This window comes from Anabas testudineus, chromosome 3, assembly GCF_900324465.2.
Source record: "Anabas testudineus chromosome 3, fAnaTes1.2, whole genome shotgun sequence".
Taxonomy (NCBI): domain Eukaryota; kingdom Metazoa; phylum Chordata; class Actinopteri; order Anabantiformes; family Anabantidae; genus Anabas; species Anabas testudineus.
In genome coordinates this window covers 25,919,412-25,942,673 of record NC_046612.1, presented here as the reverse complement: position 1 = coordinate 25,942,673, position 23,262 = coordinate 25,919,412, and the positions used below count along the sequence as shown (strand labels likewise).

At 39.2% G+C, this 23,262-nt stretch overlaps 4 protein-coding genes across 6 annotated transcripts in view; 2 read left to right on the top strand and 2 right to left on the bottom strand.

The window, feature by feature from the left end:
• ano1a (anoctamin 1, calcium activated chloride channel a) overlaps positions 1-7,448 on the top strand; it is a 47,021-nt gene extending 39,573 nt beyond the window's left edge. For all 3 annotated transcript variants that reach the window (XM_026378026.1, XM_026378025.1, XM_026378023.1), the window contains 5 exons: positions 2,942-3,094; positions 3,315-3,367; positions 3,681-3,865; positions 4,074-4,179; positions 4,739-7,448. In XM_026378026.1, coding sequence (XP_026233811.1) covers positions 2,942-3,094; positions 3,315-3,367; positions 3,681-3,865; positions 4,074-4,179; positions 4,739-4,972 — 731 coding nt within the window. In that variant the 3' untranslated portion in view covers positions 4,973-7,448. The remainder of the gene's footprint in view (positions 1-2,941; positions 3,095-3,314; positions 3,368-3,680; positions 3,866-4,073; positions 4,180-4,738) is intronic.
• Positions 7,449-9,101: 1,653 nt separating this feature from the next.
• fadd (Fas (tnfrsf6)-associated via death domain) lies at positions 9,102-11,973 on the top strand. Its single transcript, XM_026377938.1, has 2 exons — positions 9,102-9,461; positions 11,296-11,973. The coding sequence occupies exons 1-2, from the start codon at positions 9,161-9,163 to the stop codon at positions 11,559-11,561; spliced, it is 567 nt and encodes a 188-aa protein (XP_026233723.1). The 5' UTR covers positions 9,102-9,160; the 3' UTR covers positions 11,562-11,973.
• Positions 11,974-12,315: 342 nt separating this feature from the next.
• Positions 12,316-17,451, bottom strand: LOC113174180 (high choriolytic enzyme 1-like). Its single transcript, XM_026377937.1, has 10 exons — positions 17,342-17,451; positions 17,042-17,114; positions 16,192-16,195; positions 15,897-15,965; positions 15,374-15,529; positions 14,843-14,963; positions 14,274-14,452; positions 13,470-13,551; positions 13,071-13,195; positions 12,316-12,422 (listed from the first exon to the last, which is right to left on the bottom strand). Coding segments are annotated over exons 2-10 (798 nt in total). The 5' UTR covers positions 17,102-17,114; positions 17,342-17,451; the 3' UTR covers positions 12,316-12,420.
• Positions 17,452-19,685: 2,234 nt separating this feature from the next.
• On the bottom strand, positions 19,686-22,117 carry LOC113174177 (low choriolytic enzyme-like). Its single transcript, XM_026377935.1, has 10 exons — positions 22,051-22,117; positions 21,836-21,923; positions 21,658-21,667; positions 21,488-21,547; positions 21,202-21,357; positions 20,767-20,887; positions 20,498-20,676; positions 20,173-20,254; positions 19,912-20,036; positions 19,686-19,799 (listed from the first exon to the last, which is right to left on the bottom strand). Coding segments are annotated over exons 2-10 (813 nt in total). The 5' UTR covers positions 21,914-21,923; positions 22,051-22,117; the 3' UTR covers positions 19,686-19,797.
• Between the last annotated feature and the right edge of the window lie 1,145 nt (positions 22,118-23,262).

Below are 23,262 nucleotides of genomic sequence, written 5' to 3'. Positions count from 1 at the left end.
ATAAGAGAAAGGCATCTTCAACTCAACCTCTTAAAGACAGAAGTTTTAGTATTTCCAGCCAGACTTTAATACCAGCACCAACATCAATATATGGTCTTCAGTGGTTGCCCTCACTAAGTCTGCCAGAAACCTAGAGGCTTTCATTGATGACCATCTGAACTTTACTGACCACATCTCCTCTGTCTCAAGGGCATGCAGATCTGCTCTTCTCAACATCAGAAAGATCAGAATCTTTTGGACTATGCAACCCAATTTATTGTGCGGATATTTGTCAATGTCCTCTAGATAATCCAAAATGCAGCAGCTCATTTTTATCAGCCAAAAAGGACATACATAATGCTGCCCACATCAGGTTAAAATCCCTGACTCTTGCCTATGGAGTGGTCAACTCAACAGCATATGCTTACCTAAACTCTCCCCTCATTTGAATCTACAATCCCTCCTGCTAATGCAACAATGACATCTAGTGATCCCCTCACTACACCTCAAAAGATCCCAAGCTAGGCTCTTCAGGTGTGGTGGTGGTGGTGGTGGTATGATGGAACAACCTACCAACCTCTGCACACACAGCAGCTTTACTCTCAAATTTCCAAAATCTGCTAAAAAGAGAACTCATCTGCGACTTTCAATGCACTTAAATCCTAACACTTTATTGCTTTTTTCCTTGGCTTAGATATTTAGCTTGCCTTTTCACTCACTTTTGGATAAAAGCATCTGCCGAATGAATTTAAAATATTAAATATGTAAAGGATCACAGTTAGAATTGTTTGTAGTGCTTCCAGTAGAGTTTCAGAAGGTACTCACAGGTTACTCTCAGATTTGCAGGTGAGCTGCTCTTGCCTTCAACTTAGAAAGGTTTGTTCTTGGGCTTGGTACCCAAAGTCAAAGTTGACGATATGTCCCCCCCCGCACCTGTCATTTCCCATTGCTGTAGCGTTTGTGTAATATTACATTATTGTGTCAGTTATATTTCTGTGTAAATAAATGCATAAAACATATAATAATCACATTTATTTCATTTAAGATATAGGTATCTATATAGTCTGTGAGGAGAGCCAGTCCTTTTAAAAACCCTGACCTTTACCAGGTGTTGAGTTGAAAACTAACAACCATAATGACTGTGACCACACTTTGACAATGAATGCTAAGCCTCTATGTTCAGTATCTAAACAAAGACCTGTTCCTATGCCCCTGCTTCATGTCAAGTTACACCTTTGCTTGACTTTTTAAATGTCAGGTCTTTTCAGCAGCACTCGTCGGCCTCATGGAGTGAACCAGCAAGCACATTTCATCTGAAATCAAACTAAACTCAGTATTGAGACTCTTTGTTGACCTTAAACTGAATCGAAAATCCAATGTTTGGGCACATTAAAGGACAATGAGCGATGAGGCTATAAACTGTGACTCAATCACGCTTCATGTACACAACAAGTTTCTCTATATGTATGTGTGCATTAAATGAAAGTAGTGTCTGCGTTTTACTGTGGCTGGTCAGAGCTTACAGCTTCTGCAGCCATTGATAGTAATTGCTTTTCCACGTTTTATATGAAGGAAGAAGATCTATAAAAGGCTGCCCGAGGTTTTCCTTTTACCAACCATCTCATGACCACAGATAGAGGTTTAATTCAGGTTTATGTCTTTGATCAATATTAATCAATTAAAGGAAAGGTTGCTATAGTAGCTGCAATCCATCCCCGTATTGACCAGCTGCATGTGAATTTCTTAGACTCTGTAAACCTGCTGCATCACACAAATTACATGTGTGCTTTCCACCATTAGATTCACTTTACTCTGTCCACAATGAAAAAGTGTGTCACAAATCGGTAAAAAACAAATAAGAATGGCCTAAAGGAAACTATAACATACAGTGCAATTTCATTGTTTTCTGCATTAATTTGTCATAAAATGTAATCTCATCTTCATCTAATTTTGTTTCAATGTAACAGAGTAACAACCATAAAAACCTCATAGTGCAATGTAACCCTTGGAGTTAACAACTTGTTAATAACCCCTCCACCCCCCCATCTGGCAGCAGTAACCTCAACCAAGCACTTCCTTTTAGCCATTCATACAAGCAGAACTGCTTTAGCTCTGTCATATTCTTTGGACATCTCATGTATGTGGCTTTCTGAAGTCATACTGTTGTGGTGGTTGTGGTGTTTTGGGTCAGTGTGATTTTTGTAAATCAGCATTTCTTGATTATAAATCCTCTGAAAGCTTCTTTTGGCAAAGCATGGCTCACATAAGAACATTATTCTTGTGTAGAGCAAACTCAAAAGGTTTGAGTGTTCTTTTGTCAGTCAAAGTAGCTCTAGTCCACACCTCCAAACTCATTTTCTTAACAGGACTCCAGGTATGCTAGCACCTGACTCCAATTAGCTTTTTGGAGGTCATTATTCTAAGGATTAACTTACTTTTTCCACTAGCACTATAAGGTTTTTATGGTTGTTTCTCAATAAAGACATGAAGAATCTGACTTTTTGTGTTATTATTTTAGGCACATTATATTTGTTAATTATTATATAATTATTATAATTACATAAAGATCAGATCTTTCTCTCTGTTTCCAGCTACAGTGGTCATTTACAACAGGAAAGTCTGTATGCCATTTCTGATTAATTAAATGTAAAATGTAAACAAAATTTAAAAACTTTTCCTTTAAAAACAAGGAAATTTCCAAGTGACTAAACCATCACCACTGAACACAACTAAACACAACTGCACACAACATACAAAGTGAATCCTCATGCTGCATGTGCTTATTAGTACTGTAGGTTATTGTTATAACTATTTCACCAACTCCAGATATATATTACACTTAAAGCACTTTTACCCTTTTTATGTGTTCATTTCACCTAAACTTGGTGGATGACAGAACAGCATGCATGTGTTAAACTGTGTCTGTCCTTCTGCTCATTACTCCTCTTCCCTGACTCTTTAGTCATCCAGTTTGGAATGGTGACTCTTTTCGTGGCCTCCTTCCCTCTCGCTCCACTCTTCGCTCTTCTCAACAACATCATCGAGATTCGCTTGGATGCTAAGAAGTTTGTGAAGGAGTTGCGCAGGCCGATTGCAGTCAAAGCCAAAGACATTGGTAGGTGTTCACAGCACCACAGGCGGAACACACAAGTCTTCTACAGTATACTCTTAGGCTCTTATGCTATTAGATGTTTCTGGCTACACGGCCTGCATTAAAGAGACAAATCCAATAGAACAGGCAAGATTGAAGAACACACGTGTATTAGTAGTGTCTGCTTCTGGCACGTTAAAGCTGTGGTCTTAACCTTAATGATGGTTCTTCTGTCTTTCTGCAGGAATCTGGTACAACCTCTTGAGAGGTCTCAGCAAGGTAGCAGTCATTATTAATGTAAGTTTTATTTAACTTTACAATTACTGGATGGTTGGCGGGTCAGACATTTTTTTACTTTAGCATAGTAAGACCAAGCTGTCTGCACATATAGTGATGATGACATCTAGTGTTCACAATAAGAACTGTATTTAGCACAGTCAACACAGCCAAATATTATTTTTATTTAAAAAACAACTCAGAGCCATTTAAATTAAGATGTTGGACCATACATGACCTGCTGTCATTTGGAAACCCTTAGTCTTAAAAATACTAGTCACTTTCTGGATGCTGATGTTGGACAGTGGGTGAGAGTCAGTTTTCTCTTCCTCAGGCATTTGTCATCGCCTTCACCTCTGACTTCATCCCTCGGTTGGTCTACCAGTACAAGTACAGCCCCGACGGCAGCATGCACGGCTTCATCAATCACACTCTGTCTTACTTCAATGTCAGTGACTTCCAGACGGGCACAGAACCTATTGATCCAATGCACCTCGGCTACAAAGTAGAAATATGCAGGTGAGGTTTCACTTCACAGCTGGGGGCTCTCAGCATATTGGATGGTGCTAGTACTCTCATACAGGGTCATCATCTCACATGTTTAACACTTATTATCTTCATTTTTAAGGAGCAGCATATGACAGAAGAAAATATCAGCATCAAGTTAAACATGTTTAAATATGGTTCAAAATAAATCATATTATTTGTTTTTTGTTTCTGTCTTCAGATATAAGGACTACAGAGAGCCTCCCTGGTCCAGCACACCATATGAACTATCTAAGGAGTTCTGGGCCATTCTGGCAGTTCGTCTCGCCTTCGTTATTGTCTTTCAGGTTTGAAAAACCACAGATATTAATATCAAAGAACACATACTATAGCTGAAGATGCTTTCAACTAAACATATTAGTCACTTTTCTACTTCAGAATAATAGTTACCAGGAAAGCATAGTAGATATCTCATGAATTAAGTACAAATGTGGTGAGTCATGGAGAATAGTGCAGAAAACGGAATAAATGTTCCATATTCAGAATCAGAATCAGCTTTATTGGCCAAGTTTGCACACAACAAGCAAGGAATAGGATGTGGTCTGACTCCGTCTTTTGTACCCTCTGGTTGCATGAAACATTAATTTATTATTTATTCCTCATCTTTGCTTAAAAAGTAGTGGTTATTCTACACAAAAAACATACATTGTAATTTTTTCATCTACAATGAAACTTGTTGTTGTTTATTACAAAGTAAACCAAGATGTAGACACATTGCAGCATATGGTCATTAGTCAGCTAAAGTTTCACAGCCCTGTTTTATTGTTATTGTGCCAGAAACTCGAAGTGGTTTCATTGGTTAATGAAATGTTTTAATCTGCCCTCTGTCGGGTCTGTCCTGTGCAGAATGTGGTGATGCTTATGAGTGACTTTGTGGACTGGCTGATTCCTGACATCCCCAAAGACATCAGCCTTCAGATCCACAAAGAGAAGATCCTCATGGTGGAGCTCTTCATGAAGGAGGAGCAGGGCAAACGGTTTGCAGCGCGGGACATCAACCAGGACAACTGCACCTCACCCTCTCCAGTCAATCAGAGCCCATCGCAGCCCCGCTCACGGCCCGTAACGCACTTTAACTGATGTTGAACTAGTAGCTGCTTGGAGCCTAGAAATAAAGCCCATCTAACACATATGTTGTAATAGTTCGCTTTTGCTGCAACATTCACATTGTTGCAGGACCGACGGTGACGATAAAACCTTAGAGAACATCACAATTCCCTCACTTGAGTTAGCCCACCCATATTCATTTGTTACATTTTACGACAACCAGACAGAGCACTAACTATTAACCAAAAATCAACTTTATAGATAGACAGGACTTTGTGATGGAAAATCTTTTTTAACATGAAACAATGCATTTGAAAGGAAAAAGCCATTACCTTAATTTGACTTTGGGGCAGTTTTCTAGTTGAGGAAAATTTCCTAGATGAGATCAACATGAGAAGTCTGAGTGCCAAAGTCCACCTGCATCATAGTTTTGGATGAAGAATTTCCCTCCGGCTATCTTAGCGCAACACAAAAGCTTTTTCTTTATTACACAATTGTATGCCAATACAGGAATTTAGTGATGTTTCTTTTTTCATATGCAACATGGACAATTGTTGACTGATAACTTTTTGTGTCAAGAGGTCACAAAAAGTTAAATTATTAATTTATGTTGAGAACACAAGTCACAATATTATTTATTGTAATAAACTTGAGCTTCAGTTGGCAGGATTTAGAGTAGTAAACATAGCTGGGATGCTGCACGGTATATACTGTGTGTCCTCTTTACCCTCAGTTCATATTACTCAGTCAAGTTGACCCACCAATGGAAAATGTTGACTTTTGCCACTTTAAAGAGGCCAGAAATTGAAAAATAAAAGTAATGTGTTGTGTGTATTGTTTTGATGATTTTAACCGCAATATCCATTCACAACGTTGTGTATCATGAAGTGTAAAGTATTTTCCTCCATTTAGCGGGCCTTGAGTGCATTTAGTCATTCTGGTAGCTAGTTAGTGTAGAGAGTTAGCAACTGTAAATGAATGTCGGTTATTTGGAGGTGTTACAATTCTTCATAGCACCAGTCCTCTTATAACAAGAAATAACACAGGTTCGGGATATTGTATTGAATTTGTGGATGTTAGGGATTATAATATGTGAGAAACTCCACTGTGAGATAGGAGGGATGTCTCCAAAAGGCTGACAGCAGTTCTCAGAAGCATTACACTAATAGTGTTTAATGAGTTAGACACACCACGGGTGTGCTGACAGATTAAAGGTTGTGTGATGACAGTGTAACCCATGTGTAGTGTATACAGTGTGTTCCATCTTATGTATATTATGCTAAAATGTTGCACCTTGCAACAAGTAGGGTCCAGTTTTGTTCTAAGTTAAAGGGACTTTTGCATTTTGTCTTAGCTAAAGTAGGAATTTGTTAATGTGTGAACAATTGCTCAAAGGCATTCCAGTGATAGCTGCTCTCTTACCCTGTCTAATATTCTGCCAGCTGCTCCGGGATCCTTTCATCATCTTTAAACTCACTGGCATAAGATTATAGAAGTTTTTATACAGGGCGAATCAGTCAAACGAGGAAAGACAAGACTGTTTCAAAATTATCTTGCCTTATATTAACATTGCAGATCATTTGGTATTTTTCTAAAGCAGCACCTCTTAAACTTAAAGTAAAGCATGAAGACTGAATAATATTTTCTTTTGTATTTATTGAACTGAAAAAGTAAAATAAATCGGCGAAAGTGACTGGTCATCGCTTTGAAGAACACAAATGTGCTACAGTCCTGCCACTGTTGTAAATAATAATAACAAGTTTAAGCCATCAACCCAGACTGGCAGAATGTATTAGTACATGTTTAATTCCCGTGATATAAAATCACTTTCAGGTCAAAATGATATATATTTGTTTTGTTTTGTTTTTTCATGGTGTTTTTACATGTATATAATGTTAAAAGGGTTTTATCATCCCACAGGGGACCACTGATCTTTCATCCAGAGTCTTTCACAAAGACAAGAATAGAATTTATGTAACAGTCTTTCTTTGATTTGAACTCTTTATTCAATGTAGTATAAATCATCAATATGTTCCTACTTCACTGTATCTGGGAGAATGTCTTCTTCTTTCTGGGATATGACTTGTTTGTTTGAGCATAAACTGCACAATTCCTTTTTTTTTTTTAGAAAATCTTAATACTATTAATACCATATATGTAGGTAGACTAGCATTAATATTCAGTGATGGATTATATGTTGCCACAGGGCTGCAGAGATGCTTTATTTATCATATTGTTTGCTAGGAATATCTTAGAACCTGATGTCCCATGTGGAGACCCTCCATGTCCATGTCCCTCATGAGATATCTGCCTTACGCCGTCTGTTGCTGTTGTATGTACAGCATCAGTGAAACACTACAAGTCACAACATGTTATCTACTATAATGTTTTTCTGTGTGTGTTTCACAACATGCGTACATTTTTATATGCATGGTTACCTGATTTGTCTGTCCCTGATACTTTGAGTGTCTTCTGGTCTAACTGCAAATAAAGAAGTTAAGTGCCTGGAGTGTACGTGTTTACTAGAACTCTTGTGTTTCATGGGCATGGGTTTCTAATGAAGGGACAACAAACTAAAACAAAATGTAACTGTGAAGAATCAAGTAAAACACCAGCACCAGTCAGAGGTTTGGACGCATCTGTTCATCCAGTGTTCCTAAAGGGCAGTACTGTACTGTGCTGTACTACAGTACTGTACTGTACTACAGTACTGTATTGTGCTGTACTACAGTACTGTGCTGTAGTACAGTACTGTACTGTGCTGTACTGTGTGTGTACTACAGTACTGTACTGTGCTGTACTACAGTACTGTACTATACTGTGTGTGTACTACTGTACTGTGCTGTACTGTACTGTGCTGTACTACAGTACTGTACTGTACTGTGCTGTACTACAGTACTGTACTGTGCTGTACTGTGTGTACTACAGTACTGTACTGTGCTGTAGTACAGTACTGTACTGTGCTGTACTACAGTACTGTACTGTGCTGTACTACAGTACTGTACTGCTTGTAGTACTGTACCCTACTAATACATGACTAGTATTTATTTACTTTGACTCCACTATAATTCAAAGGAAGCCTTACAGCATATATTTGACTCAACTACGTTTATGTCATAATTTTCTAGTGACTTTATGCAGCTGTACATTCTTACTACATTATACAAACATATATATAAATAGATAGATAGATAGATAGATAGATAGATAGACAGACAGATAGACAGACAGATAGATAGATAGATAGATAGACAGATAGATAGATAGATAGATAGATAGACAGACAGACAGACAGACAGACAGACAGACAGATAGATAGATAGATAGATAGACAGACAGATAGATAGATAGATAGATAGATAGATAGATAGATAGATAGATAGATAGATAGATAGACAGACAGACAGACAGACAGATAGATAGATAGATAGATAGATAGATAGACAGACAGACAGATAGATAGATAGATAGATAGATAGATAGATAGATAGATAGATAGACAGACAGATAGATAGATAGATAGATAGATAGATAGATAGATAGATAGATAGATAGATAGATAGACAGACAGACAGACAGACAGATAGATAGATAGATAGATAGATAGATAGATAGATAGACAGACAGATAGATAGATAGATAGATAGATAGATAGACAGACAGACAGACAGACAGACAGACAGATAGATAGATAGATAGATAGATAGATAGATAGATAGACAGACAGACAGATAGATAGATAGATAGATAGATAGATAGATAGATAGATAGATAGATAGACAGACAGACAGACAGACAGATAGATAGATAGATAGACAGATAGATAGATAGATAGATAGATAGATAGATAGATAGATAGATAGATAGATAGATAGATAGACAGACAGACAGATAGATAGATAGATAGATAGATAGATAGATAGATAGATAGATAGATAGACAGACAGACAGACAGACAGACAGACAGATAGATAGATAGATAGATAGATAGACAGACAGACAGACAGACAGACAGACAGATAGATAGATAGATAGATAGATAGATAGATAGCTAGATAGATAGATAGATAGATAGATAGATAGATAGATAGATAGAGGTTATTATTACTACAGATGAATCACCAGGTGAACAACTAGCTGAAAAAACCGACGGACGGAAGTGAAAGTAAAACTGAAGCATTTCCTAGTTCACAGAGATCCAGATCCATCGGAGACTCAGCCATGAGCTTTGTCGAGTTTAACGCAGGTCTACTGGCCATTTCTGACCAGCTGTCGTCAAACCAGCTGGACGATCTGAAGTTTCTGTGTAGAGACATCATCGGAAAAAAGTATGTGGAAACCACCACCAGCGGACGAGATCTGTTCCGGCTTCTGACGGAGAGACAGAAACTGGGACCCGACAACACAGAGTTTCTGTCCAAGCTTCTTGAGAAGATCAATCGACCGGATCTGTCAGAAAGATTGAACAGTTTTCAAGACCAGTCTGGATCCAACGACAATCAACCGGACGACACGGAGAAAGGTATTAAACTGGGGACTTGTCCTGACTGTCAGGATCGTTGGATCATTTCCTTTAATGCCCCTAAATGTGTCACTTCTTAGCCCAAACCCTCCTTCAGGACAACTAGTAAGAAGGGAGTAAAACAGGTTAAATAAATGAACCTTTAAGGTTAGAAAAGTCCACTGACAGCAGCAGAAAGGAGAGAGTGTGACAGCACCAAGATGACCAGAGACAGCTGGTGTGTTACTGGTAACATGTCAGGGCATGTACTGTGACATGTTACTGTGCGATGATCAGTGTGACACAGCAGCAGGAAGGACCAGTATTCATGTACCTGCTCCTTCCAGTCGGGGTTTGCAGTTGTTTTTTTCCTGGATCCGATTAGTTATGTATGATCACACATCTGCAGGACTCACTTTAGTTCGGGACAGAACTAAACAGCAGACGCTTTTACCCAAAGCGACTTACAGGTGATACAAGTGATTACTTGCACGGCTGGCAGTAGCACATCTGCAGCTTTCACACCTTCATTCGTTTGCTTTGGTCTGGATCAGTTGATGAGTTACTAAACTTGGAGCAGTTTCTCTTCGGTTCGTTTCACACTGAGAAAAATCCAAACGAACCAAAACACGTCGCTTCAAATCACGCGAGAACGTCCTCTCCGCTTATTGGTCAGATGTTTCTGCCACGGGAACAGAAAAAGTAAATACAGGAAGAAGGTGAAGTGTTGTTCTACTGTACGTTTGTGACAGGAGAGAGATGAGTTCACTATGAATGTTAACGCGGATTGATCATCCCGTTGATTGTTGTTCATTAGGTTACATCGCCTGCAGAGTCTTCAGACCTGGTGTCTGTGAGACACTTCACCTCCTCACGTCTCCACATTTGTCCTCCATTTATCAGACAGCATGATTTTGGTGGACATACGAAAAAATGGAAACCTACACACTACCCAAGGTCCTCAAATTATGCGTTTTGGTTCGGTTCGCGTTCTCACCAGGAGGACCGCACCAGAGCTCGCTAGATGATGCGGATCGAGACCACCACAATTTGGGGGTCTCGGTGCGGTTGTTTTGGTGCGAACTCGAGTGCGATTACCGTGTTCACACCGGCCAAAACGAACCGAGAGGGAAAACGAACTTGAGTTCGAATTAATCGAACTAAATCCTGTAGGTGTGAAAGCACCCTCAGCTCTTCTAGGAACTATGCAGAGTTCAGATTGCTCTAGTTTGTTGTCGCTCCTGATGTGATCTTTGTGGGTCGACCACTCCTGGGGAGGGTAACGATTATGTTGAATGTTCTCTATTTGTACACAGTCCTCCTGACAGTGGACTGGCGGAGTCCAAAGTTATTATAGTATGATTAGAAATAGCTTTGTAACCTGTTCCAGTCTGAGCACATTAAATGAAACACCTTTCTCCCCTTCAGTAGATAATCCTGGTGGTTCACATACTTTTGATACAAACAAATATTTATTTTATAAATTGTATAATTTTCAACATTAAATAAAAGAAATATGTCATTTTTTAAATCTAGTTTTAGGACTTGAGAATAGAGATCACAAGCTTTCAAGCACAAACCATACACACAAAATAGATTTTAAATACTATGTTAACACTTCATAAATTTAGGTCAATATTCTGTTGACTGTAAGTCAGGGGAATGTAGCTTCCTGATCTTGCACCTGCTTACTCTCCACAACTAAGTCCACATGTCCAGCTATCTAGCTGCCCTTTCTTCCCATTTGCACCTCCCAACTGTAGATCTCACCATCCGCCTGGCGATATTGAATGAGCGATCTACATAAAAATGCTTTGTTTTAAAGCTAAACCCTCTATGTCTCCTCCTCTTTCAGCCAAATTAGACATTGCTACAGATGTAATCCAGGAAAATTTGGGAAAGAACTGGCGCAAACTGGGCCGCAAACTGGGTTTGAAAGACATCAAGCTGGAGTCCATCAGTAGGAGACATCCCACTGACCTGGAGGAGACAGCGGTGGAGCTGCTGAAGGAATGGAGGAAGAGTCGAGGAGCCGACGCCCGTACAGAGGATCTGATAGCAGCCCTGAGAGCCTGTCAGCTCAACATGACTGCTGATAAAGTGGAGGACAAACTCAAATAACACTGACTCTGATGCAGACTTCTTCACATTATAGACTATATATACAAAAGATTTACGGGGGAATAAAGGGACTGAGTATGATCACCGGAGGAAAATCTAATCTGAGCTCATTTCAGCATGATCAGCTACTTTTCATTTCTTCAGCTGAAACAATGATCATGAAACAGTTTGCATGTTAGCCGTTATAACCTGATATATCACCGGATTATCACATGATTACATTAATAATTGTATAGTGTTGTGTTATTTTTAAATATCACTTAATTTCTAATGATGCAAATTGATTCATGTCTAATGTGATCAGGGAACGTGAATTCTTTCCATTGGTTTAAACAAAAGACTACAGTGATGATGAAAAGTTGTACACGTTGTATGAAGAAAACAGACCGAATATAAAATATGAATCGAGGAACTTTAAAGGGCACTTACACGCATTTTCAACATCTTTCCTGCAGTTCTGGTTTAGTGAGTACATGTGTATGCATGGTGTTCTCATAGGTGTAATGGAGATATCATCTGGAGGGGGTTTAGTTCAGATGATGCCATCTTGTGGAGTTTTAAAAGAGCAGCACTAGAGTGGCCAGATGAGTTTATGTGGAGAAGTTTTTCAGCCAAAAGCAGAGTGATATTCATGAGGAAGGCAGAGGGATTTTTAAAAAATTACATTTATATACACATGCTAAGGTAACCAGCTGCCGACTGTATACTATACTTTTTAAGTATATCAAGTCATGTAGACATCAACTTGGAATGCTTTTTGAAATGTGCAGCTTTATTGTTACAGGAAGCCAGAAATCCTTTTCTCTTTCAGCAGCATTCTCTTCTGCCAGTAGAGCAGAAGGTCAAAGGTCGCATACAGTTCTGCAGAGGAAATGCATGTCAGTAGAGGGACTTAATGGAAAGACAGTGCAATCAAAGACTGGGGATTGATAGATTGTTCTCAAAGGACTGCTGTGTGACCATTGTTCGTATACTGACACTATGATGATGTTTTCATGCATGTAATGTAATGTTCATCTGATGCGTCAACAGTCTGTCATCAGATTATTTTGCCGGGATAATAATCCTGTAAGTATGGAATCCAGCCATATACCCTTAAAGCTAAAGGCAAAATCATTTTCTGAAAGGCAGTCATGTGAAAAATTACTCCAACCCCTCCACTCTTTGCATATTTTATTGTGCTATTCATCCATCCATTTTCCTAACCACTTGTCCCCTTAAGTGACCAAGTGACCTGCACAAGTTGCCAGTCTATCACAGGACTGACACGAGAAGACATCTATTCACACTCACATTCACCAATTAATCCTAACATTCATGTTTTTGGATGGGAGGAAGCCAGGTACCTTGAGAGAACCAGGTACTACTATACTATACTATACTATACTATACTATACTTTAAAGATGTGGGGGATATTGACTTTGCTGTCAGGACAGCTCAAGTATAACTCAGACTCTGTGAAGAAGGACATCTTTAACACTTTCGCAAATGTGTCTTCATACACTTACAGCAGTTGTACAGCCTGTTCAGCCTATCAATGTCAGTCTGGCTCATCTGGGTGGCCTGGCCAAAGGACACGTTGCTGTTGGGAATGGGCATCATGGTGGGAAGGTTGTTCTTGGAGAAGGCGTACCTGGAGAACGATACATACCACAGTGTGAGGCAGGTTGAGCTTGAGTTTGATTACCCAGTGAAAAGCAATACCTGATACTTGTGATGAATTGGCTCATCTGTTGCTTCGGGTATAAAGTGAAGTTGTTTCAAAGCAGATTCACACTGGTAGCACTGGTCACACTGATACATTTTTAAAAATCAACCAGTATGCTCTAGGTCAGCAGAGCTTCCAGTTTGTCCCGCTGGTCTCTGGAAATGAAGGAGCAATGAAAATGTAAAGCGATCCTCCTTACTTCTCATATTGCATGACGGAGTTATAGTCATAAGGAGTTCCCTGATTCAAGGTGTTAATCTTGTAGAAGTTGTACTCCATGCCTGCAGAGATGATAGAAAACATGCTAAATCACATGCATTCACAGCTTTACAGTGAAGTGAGAAGATCTGAATTTCAGTTCCATAAACATGGAAAAGAGAACATTTCTGTTGATTCATTGCTTACTGTAAGAACAGATGAAAAAAAGATTTGACTTAGATTTAAAAGTTAGAACTTTCTTCAATGAAAAATACTTCTTTATAAAACTTGAAAATGTTTTTTTCCACTGATTTCACAGATGGAGAAAACCTAAGCAATTTAGAAATATTACAATAAAAGAGTAATGTGGAAGTGTGCAGATTTCAAAAGATGATATCTTTGAATTCAACGTAACCCAATGTTTGTGACTGAGACATCTAAGGAACATCCACCTGGACTCATGCAAAAGCCTAATATTATCAGGTAACATGAATCATTTACATTGGTTTAAATAAAAGACTACAAGACAGAATATAACTATTAAGTCTGGACTAAATCTGGACAATCGTGTGTAAACTACAATGTCACTGGTTAGTGGACTTACACAGCCACAATGCAGTGATTTTAGTTTTTCATTCATATTTTACTCTTACTTTTCACTGGGCATCTGCTTGAAGTACAATCTGGACATTCTTTCTCAGGTTAAGTTGAGATTAACTCAAACAATAACATTACTTGCTAAGTAAGAGTACTTTCAAGACTAAGATGAACAGGAGCTGTGTAACAGATTGTGAAGCTGCCTAACCTTCAATGATGTTCTCCCAGTACACTCTGATGTAGTTGTCTCTGTCAGAGCGAGTCTGTTCATGGTTGAAACCGAGGGCGTGGAGCAGTTCATGCTGCACGGTGCTATGGTAGAGGCAGCCCTGACGGTCCAGGGACACAGTCTGTCCACCACCCTGACGCCCCACATAGGAGTAGCAGCTATGGGAACACAAACATAGAAATCATATGAGGACAGTTCTGTAAGGTGAAGAGTTGTAAAGGGAAGTGTAAAATATTTTACCACATTCTGTCAGATGTTTTTTACATACACACAATATTTTCTCCTTATTCTACTGGGCACTAGTCACTATTGGATGCTTAAAATTTTAATGATCTACTATAGCAAATGCCACAACAATGTCACTGTTGGTAAGTCCCAGGTAAAATGTTCATCTAAACTTTTTAACTTTCTCTAGTTACTGATCTGTAAATTCATCAGTTTCATTCTAAGTGAATGAAAGGATCATGAAAGGAGTGAGACACTGTTAACCTTGGAACTTTACGACAATTATTTTATCACAGGCTAAGAGGACACAAAAAATAGCTCACCCATTCCTTGACTCAATGCTCAACCACGCTTGGTCACCATTCTGGTAGGGTCTGAAACGGATACAAGATACTGCAGAGAAGGACTCCAGCCCACGAGTGATGATGGCCTGTTCTCGAGAGGCTGGCGGGGCAAATAGAGGAGAACATCACTACAGAAATTATATATGTATACATGTTCCACAGCCTTCAGGACCTCTAAAACAACACAGGAGTGGCTACGGGACACTCTAAATACACTCTAAATACCCTGAACCTTTTTCTAAAATTCTGTTCTCATGTTGTATGGGTGGTGCAGATTAATAAGAAAAAATTAATTTAAACACCCAAAAACTGAAGGGGTCTGAATAGTTTCTGAATATGCTGTATGTGTGTATACGGTAAATGTAATATAACCTGCTGCTGCTTCATGGAGAACAGGTGTGACTGTCTTTTCATACTGACATCAAGATAGAGATTGGTAAAAAATGTTTTTAATAAAGTTCTGAAATGTGACTGCACGGTATCTGTTTTGTATCTTGACATGATGCTTACAGAAGGAGTTGGCAATGTAGTAAGGGATGTACACCTTCCCGTCGCTCCACTTTCCCCACAGACAGCCAGAGGCGGTGCAGGGGTCCGCGTTTCTGTCTGCACCCGGCTTGATGGCAATGTCTCCACCAATCAGGGTGGGCTCATCCAAGTCAGGCACTGCAGAACAACACGAGTGTGGAGGTGAGTTTGGATTAACAGAGGCTGCTGCTGTTACATCACACTTTCAGGTATTTACAGATCAAGAGAAACTCTGATCATTTGTTGATGCACAAGCTGCTGAAAACTTTTTCTTCTCATCACAGTAGAGAAGGATACTAAAATTACGCAGAAGTGATTCTAACACATTATATTACTGTTCAGAGCTGCTGTCCTCCAAAAATACAGAATCAGATACCCAACTTGTGCTGGTGTTGCATTACATGACAGCATTTTGATGGTCTTAAAGAATTGCTACGACAACGTGGTTCCACTCTGATTAAGGTGAGGGCCTAACATAATGAAGGTTAGGAGAAGTTCTACTCACTGCGGTTTCTGTTGGCTCTCTCCAGCAGCGCACCAACAGGAAGCTGCCCATTCTCAAGGGTAGCAAACTCTGTATGACACATGATACAGTATGTGAGCATCATTTTGAATTGAATGAAAAAGGAACCTAAGGACATCAGAATGACTTCATTCAAATTTGTTGCTCATATACATCGAACAGCCACATTAAAACATTAAAATTACCTATTGGTTTTGATGATTCGATCAAAACGCTAAAGGGAAATACTAAACCAGGTATAAACCTTGATAAGGAGAGGTTAAAACTTAATTCTTACCTTCCTGTATTCGCCCACAGTGACATAGGGAAAAAAAGCAAAATGTTACAGAAGCTCAAAAATAACAACATTTTATTGTCATTAATGGAATATATAAAAAAGTACTATTTTGTTTTTTTGTTTTTTTTTTCCTTTGCACTTAAATAAAAAAAAACAACAAACTTTTCTACTCTTTCGTTCTCACATCTCTTGAAACAGAAACACTTTTTTGATATCACTTTGCTTTGATGTTGTTTCTTCTTGACTTAGATTTCGTTAGCTTGCTTTGTTCCTCACTTGTAAGTCGCTTTGGATAAAAGCGTCTGCTAAATGACTAAATGTAAATGTAAATTTTTTAATGCAGCTATTGTTTTAGGACTAACTACCCCACCCTTTCCTCACTGTCTTGCCCAGTGCAGATGTGTGTATTCTCAGTTACAAACATTTATATCTACAGCCCATTGGCAGTACAATTGAGCAGTGGAAAGAGATCACAAAGATACGTAATGATCTCAGTTTATTCCACTGAACTGAAACTGTGAACACTAACATCAATCAATCAATCAATCAATCAATCAATCAATCAATCAATCAATCAAGCTTACATTTAGTTTTCCTTCATAGAACTTCATTGAGTTCAATATCCCAAAACACAGAAATTGTATTAATTTAATATTAATTTATATAATTTTTCTTCAGATGGTGTGAATCTGTTCTCTGTACATTGGAACAGAATGGCGACTTTGTGACTTGGCTCTTCCATGTCCATTCATCTTAGCCCTTATGATATTTATTTACTGTCTGACAAATGCTTGGATCCTACATCAAGACCGTCATGTCATGAGATGCAGTGGGTTCTAAAGTTTTCTACCTCAGCCAAGGAAGAGGAGATGAGCAGCAGGGCCACAAGAGACCAAGAGAAAACTAACATGGCTGCAACAGACCTGTGCAAACCAGAAAGAAAAGTGAGGAAGAAGTTGAGGAGAGAGAGTACACCAAACCATTAAACACAATGAAAAAATCCACAAAATAACATTTGTATGGCATTAAAACTAAATAATCTCAGCTAAATTACTGATCATGCAGAAGATCAATGTAAAATGTCACCAAGGCTTTAAAAGTGACAAAGTCACTGACAAAATGTGTAGTGTTAAAGGAGGATGGTTCCTACCAGAGGTTCTGAAGAGTGTCCTGGTGTCACCCAGTGAGCTTGTTTTATACTGTTAGAGAACTAAAAACCAACATGACGTGAACCTGTGCAAACACAACAGCACAGCCTTTACCCAAGCTGTGTGAAATGCTGCATGTGTCACAGTTTTGTGTGCCAGTGGGTGTATACATCCAGAGTACAGCACTGCACCTCTCTGTGCAACTATAAGGAACACTTGAAAATCTCTTACTTAGAGATGTTGAGTAACTAGGTACATTTAAATATGTACGGCACTAAAATTAAATTTTGACGTATTTGTACTGTACAGAAGAATGTCGATTTTACAGTCTTCTACTACAATTTATTATATTATTTTCTCAATCTGCTACCACTGCTCTTACAAAACAAGATTGAGGCTATAGCATGTAAACAAATAAATTGGCCCCCCATCAACACTCATGTTGAGTGTGCGTGTGTGTTGTTTCACAGCAAACTGAGAACACCAACGAATGGTTTCAGATGCCAGGAGACAAATTGGTGTCTAAAACATCATGTTAACTGTACTGTAAAGATATTTGTTAACTGAAACTAAAGGCCCAAGTCTGACAAGACACAAAAATATATTAACAACTCCTTTTGAGCATGCAGTGCGTATTGTATTCTATTTATTCTGAGCACTGGGAGATTCTGAAGATCATCTGATATAATCTACAGTAGTAGAATTTACAGTAGTTTGCCTAAATTTCTTCTACTACTAATAGTAGCCTGTGTGACTATGTGAATATACAGTACAAGTATACAGTCCTGCACAATCAACTTGTCCTTGTCTTGAGGACACTCACTTGTGGACACAAAATTCATGTCTTTGTGTTATTGGGAATTGAATCGGGGCCATTACCAGGATTTTTACAAAAGCGAGGTCCAGGTTTTAATGATACCTTAATACCTGCTGTAATACCTGCTTTAGAAGATATTAAACATGAAGCTATCCCACAGTAGATTCATATTCCTATATATTCTGTCTGTGGTTAGTAGAAAAGTTCACAGTAATCACAATACTAAAACAATGTGGTCAAATTATTAGCACTTCTCTCCATGAAAGGGGGCTCTGGTGTCAGTGTAGGTCTAATCCTGCATGGTCCTGATGGTCTCAGCTGAGCTCAGTTTGAAACATCTGTCACACTCGCCTGCTCTTATCAGTGTGGGACATTAACACACTGTTTTCACCCACAGCAGGAAACACCCACTGTGATAAGGCCAAGTTAAACTGTAAATTGTGATCTGTTAACCTTACTTAAAAACAACATGCCTTAAAAAAAACCAAGTAAAGTGAATCAGGAATTGTTTTTGTACTAATAAAAGCTTATTTAAAGTAGGACACTTTGAATAACTTGATTTTTCACTTTAGATGTACGCTGCATGAAATATGTTGTGTTTAATCTGCACACCACATATGTTATTTTATAATGGAACATTTTGGGTAACTTATGTTTACTTGATCAGAATCAGGTTTACCTGTTAAAACCACTCAAATTAATTTAGACTATATAATTGTTATTTGTGAAACTTTCCAGTTCATTAACATTCTCTCTTGTTTGGTAACCACATGCCCCCACACGACATTATACTACTATACTGTATCATATTATACTACTGTGAGCTGCTGTTGATTAGTTGTAATCAGATCAGCCCCACCAAAGTATAAAATGTAAATTGAAACAAACAAACAAAAATATCTTTTTACTGGCAGCAGTGAACTGTGTAAGGATTTTATCCTCCCTCCTCTTATAAGAGCAAGTGGAGATAGAAAGGTCCATGTTGGCTTTTTTAACTGCATTGGATCAGTGAGGCACAAAGTCTGATTTGAGCTCTTCTTGTAAGTTTTCTAGTTTTCTAAAATAGGCGCATTTTCTTGCATTACTGCCTTCCAGTGGTGTAGTGATGTCATTGCTTCCTTGAATGCTACTTGATAGCAATTCATAAGCAAATGTTTTTTTTCACTCTGCACTTGACTCTAGCTCAAATTTTTTTTAAACTACATATTGGTGCTAACTGGGTAAAGGTAACTGATGTATCTGAGATAAGAATAATAGAATTTACAGAATTTACATTTATAATATATTGATGAAAATATGGCAGCATAATTGACAGTAAGTCTGTGTATACACAGCCTGAATACATTCAGTAACTGCTTCACTGTACTAGGTGGACAAAGAAAGCTTGGATGAACCTTTAAAAGTATTTTTGAATACCTTGTATAAATGCTCACATATCACATACAGTCCAAACAGTTGATGGGTGAAAATAGAAGCTCGTTTATTAGCCACTCCATCAAATTCATACATCAGACATACATTTTCCAGTATTTAGTCATTATTATGCACAGGCAAAAGTTCAGGTCTGCAGCTTGTGTAGTTCAACAACCACAAGGTGACAGTCTTCCCTCTGACATGTCAGTCAGAACTTGTGGAGGCTTCCTCTGCAACAGAATACAGCACAGACATGGATTAGGTAAAAAGCCAGTGTAAACGCAAACTCTAGACACATAGTGTGTGTAGATATGTTCATAATGTGCTCATGTGGACACTCACAGCACTTGTAGAGTGTGTTGAGCCTGGCGATGTCGTTGCGGCTCATCTCCTTAGCGTTACCAAAGGGAACATTGGCATTAGGGATAGGGAGCATGGTGGGCTGGTTGTTCTTAGAGAAGGCATACCTACAACAGGACACAGAGCAGTTAGAGTGAACCACAGCACATCCTGAAACAACACACACACACACACACACACACACACACACACACACACATATGATGACACACAGAAGGACTGAAGTGAACCAGTTGTTCTCACTTGTGGTACTGCATGACAGAGTTGTAATCGTAGGGAGAGCCCTGGTTGAGGGTTGCGATCTTCCTGAAGTTGTGCTCCATTCCTGTAAAGACAAAGACGAAAAAAAAGTTCATGTTTGTTTGATTTGAATTCAAAAGGATTTTTCTGGTCAGGAAGGAGTCAGCATCAGAGCTACTGCTGAAAGATCCCAACATACTGCTTAGCTCCATGGTTTGGTACTGATACGTTCATATGCAAAAACCTGCCAACAATGAGCTTCTATTTCATGTTGGACCAGTGATTAACCAAAATGTCTATCTGTGATGTTAGAGCTGCGTTTCATTACCTGACTGAACGTTCTGCAGCAGCACTTTGATGTGGTTGTCCCTGTCAGAGCGGGTCTGTTCATGGTTGAATCCCAGAGCGTGGAGCAGCTCGTGCTGGACGGTACCGTGGTAAAGACATCCACTACGGGCCAGAGACACCACCTGCTTCCCACCACGACGGCCGACGTAGGAGTAGCAGCTGGATGGGATGGAGGCACAAGTTGAATCAACACTGACATGTGTGAACAAGTTCTCCGCTAAAACTCTTCATTTGAATCAGTTGTCTCACCCGTTCTGGGACTCAATGCTCAGCCAGTCACGATCGCTGCTTTGGGTGGGCCTGAAGCGGATGCAGGAGAAGGAGGAGAAGGACTCCAGTCCACGTGTGATGATGGCCTTCTCCCGAGAGGCTGGCAGAAGAATAACACACAACATTTAGCTTTGTATCAGCTCACAGCTCAGACTGCAGTGTAGCAATCACAGCGATGTACTAGTGGAGTTCTACAGGTGCTTTTTAACTGTGTTTTCTCCTTCCTGGACTAATTGATGCAGTTAGTAAGTTTACCATAAATATAAAAGTCACTTGTTGGTATGTGAACAGTTACATCTCTGGTCAATCTCAATTTCAAACCTTTTGACCAACAAGCTGCTACGACATGTGCATCACCAGTGACAACGGGCTCTTTGTACACAGAGACTATCTGAGCCTCCATCTGACACTCACAGAAGTGATTGGTGATGTAATAAGGAACGTAGACCTTCCCATCACTCGCTTTGCCCCACTTGCAGCCTTGGTTGGTGCAGGGGTCGGCGTTTCTCTCTGCCTCGTTGTCGATGGCAATGTCTCCTTCAGTCAGAATGGGCTCATCATCGAAACGGACTGAAACACATCACATCACACAGCAGCTTAAAACCTGTTGAACTGACAAGAAAACTCACTCAAAGAAGAAGAAGCTGAGGCTTTAAGAGTGGTGGTGAGGACCGTGGTGACTGCAGCAGTTCACACTCACTTCGATTTCTGTTGGCTCTCTCCAGAAGCTCAGACACAGAAAGCTCCTGTGAGTCATCCTCTGCAACATCACAACACAATAACACAATTTCACTTTGCAAATAAAATACAGCAGGCCCTATACTGTGAATATCAATACAATAGATCTGATTATTAGAATAGAAAACGTACCTGTCTGCAGCTTCAGAGTGGGATAAGAGGAGGAAGAAATGAACATTAGTCATTTGTAGAAATACAAAACTAACATCTTGTACAGGTAAAGGTACATGTGAAGCTTAACTAAATGTTTATAACTAAAATATGCAGCAATATCTGAGCTGGGACTTCATGAAGGTTGTGAAGATCCTACCTCATTGTCAGCCCAGCAGCAGGCAGACAGAAGCAGCAGAGCCAGAGCTGAGAACCTGAAAACAGACATGTGAGCCATCCCACCTGATCTGCAGGACACAGAGTGGAATTAGCTTCATCTCAGAGCAAAGAGAGAGTTTGAACCTAAACACAGACACGTCTTCACACTTTGAAACAAAGTGCATGCTTCTCCTTTACATTTGCAGCTGAACTCACCTTGGATCTTCTGTGTGTACTAATGCATCTCAGGTTTGAGTCCAGTTTTTATATGTGTCCAACTGTGTCTGTGAAGCCATATATGGATTATCTGAGTCCTACAAAACCTGAAGGATCAGCTAAACTAGCTTATCAGTCACATAATGTACAGAAACGTACACAGGCAGAAACCCCGCCATACTATTACTCGTGGGAAAAAGCACACTTGTGGCTCATATTGTGCAAAACAAATGTCACATGTCATTTTGGCCTCTTCATAAGATGATAGACAAAATAAAATGAGCACTTTACAATCTAAGTCAGCCTGGTACAAATGTAGTATTTGTTAAGCTGTTATGTTTATCTTAAAATGTGGTTTGTGTGGACATACAGGTGCTTGTCATATAATTAGAATATCTTCAAAAAGTTGATGTATTTCACTAATTCCATTCAATAAGGGGAACTTGTATATTGTATACGTTCATTCCACACATACTGATATATTTAAAGTGTTTATTTCTTAATATTTCTTCTTAATTTTGATGATTGTAACTGACAACTAATGAAAAACCCAAATTCAATATCTCAGAAAATTTGAATATTACTCCTGACCAATACAAAGAAGGGATCTTTAGAAATCTTGGCCAACTGAAAAGTATGAACATGAAAAGTATGAGTATGTACAGCACTCAATACTTAGTTGGGGCTCCTTTTACCTGAATTACTGCAGCAATGCAGCGTGGCATAGAGTTGATTAGTCTGCAGCACTCCTCAGGTGTTATGAGAGCCCAGGTTGCTCTGATAGTGGCCTTCAGCTCTTCTGCATTGTTGGGTCTGGTATATCACATCTCCTCTTCACAATACCCCATAGATTTCCTATGGGGTTAAGGTCAGGCAGGTTTGCTGGCCAATTAAGAACAGGGATACCATGGTCCTTAAACCAGTTACTGGTAGATTTGGCTCTGTGTGCAGGTGCCAAGTCCTGTTGGAAAATGAAATCTGCATCTTCATATAGTTGGTCAACAGCAGGAAGCATGAAGTCCTGGTATACAGCTGCGTTGACATTGGACATCTGAAAACACAGTGGAGCAACACCAGCAGATGACATTGCACCCCAAACCATCACTGACTTACACTGGACCTCAAGCAACGTGCATTCAGTTTCTCTCCTCTCATCCTCCAGACTCTGGGACCCTGATTTCCAAAGGAAATGCAAAATTTACTTTCATTTAC

Bases quoted from the DNA above. Each gene is read 5' to 3' on its own strand.
- LOC113174177 (XM_026377935.1), bottom strand. From the start codon at position 21,913: ATGGCTCACATGTCTGTTTTCAGGTTCTCAGCTCTGGCTCTGCTGCTT. The intron at 20,888-21,201 runs GTGAGTGTCAGA...TTCTTCTGCCAG, and splicing joins TTACATCACCAATCACTTCT to CCTCTCGGGAGAAGGCCATC. The intron at 20,677-20,766 runs GTGAGACAACTG...CATCCCATCCAG, and splicing joins AGCATTGAGTCCCAGAACGG to CTGCTACTCCTACGTCGGCC.
- fadd (XM_026377938.1), top strand. From the start codon at position 9,161: ATGAGCTTTGTCGAGTTTAACGCAGGTCTACTGGCCATTTCTGACCAG. The intron at 9,462-11,295 runs GTATTAAACTGG...CTCCTCTTTCAG, and splicing joins ACCGGACGACACGGAGAAAG to CCAAATTAGACATTGCTACA.
- LOC113174180 (XM_026377937.1), bottom strand. From the start codon at position 17,101: ATGTTAGTTTTCTCTTGGTCTCTTGTGGCCCTGCTGCTCATCTCCTCT. The intron at 15,530-15,896 runs GTGAGTAGAACT...GTTGTTCTGCAG, and splicing joins GAGAGCCAACAGAAACCGCA to TGCCTGACTTGGATGAGCCC. The intron at 14,964-15,373 runs GTAAGCATCATG...TTGCCCCGCCAG, and splicing joins CTACATTGCCAACTCCTTCT to CCTCTCGAGAACAGGCCATC.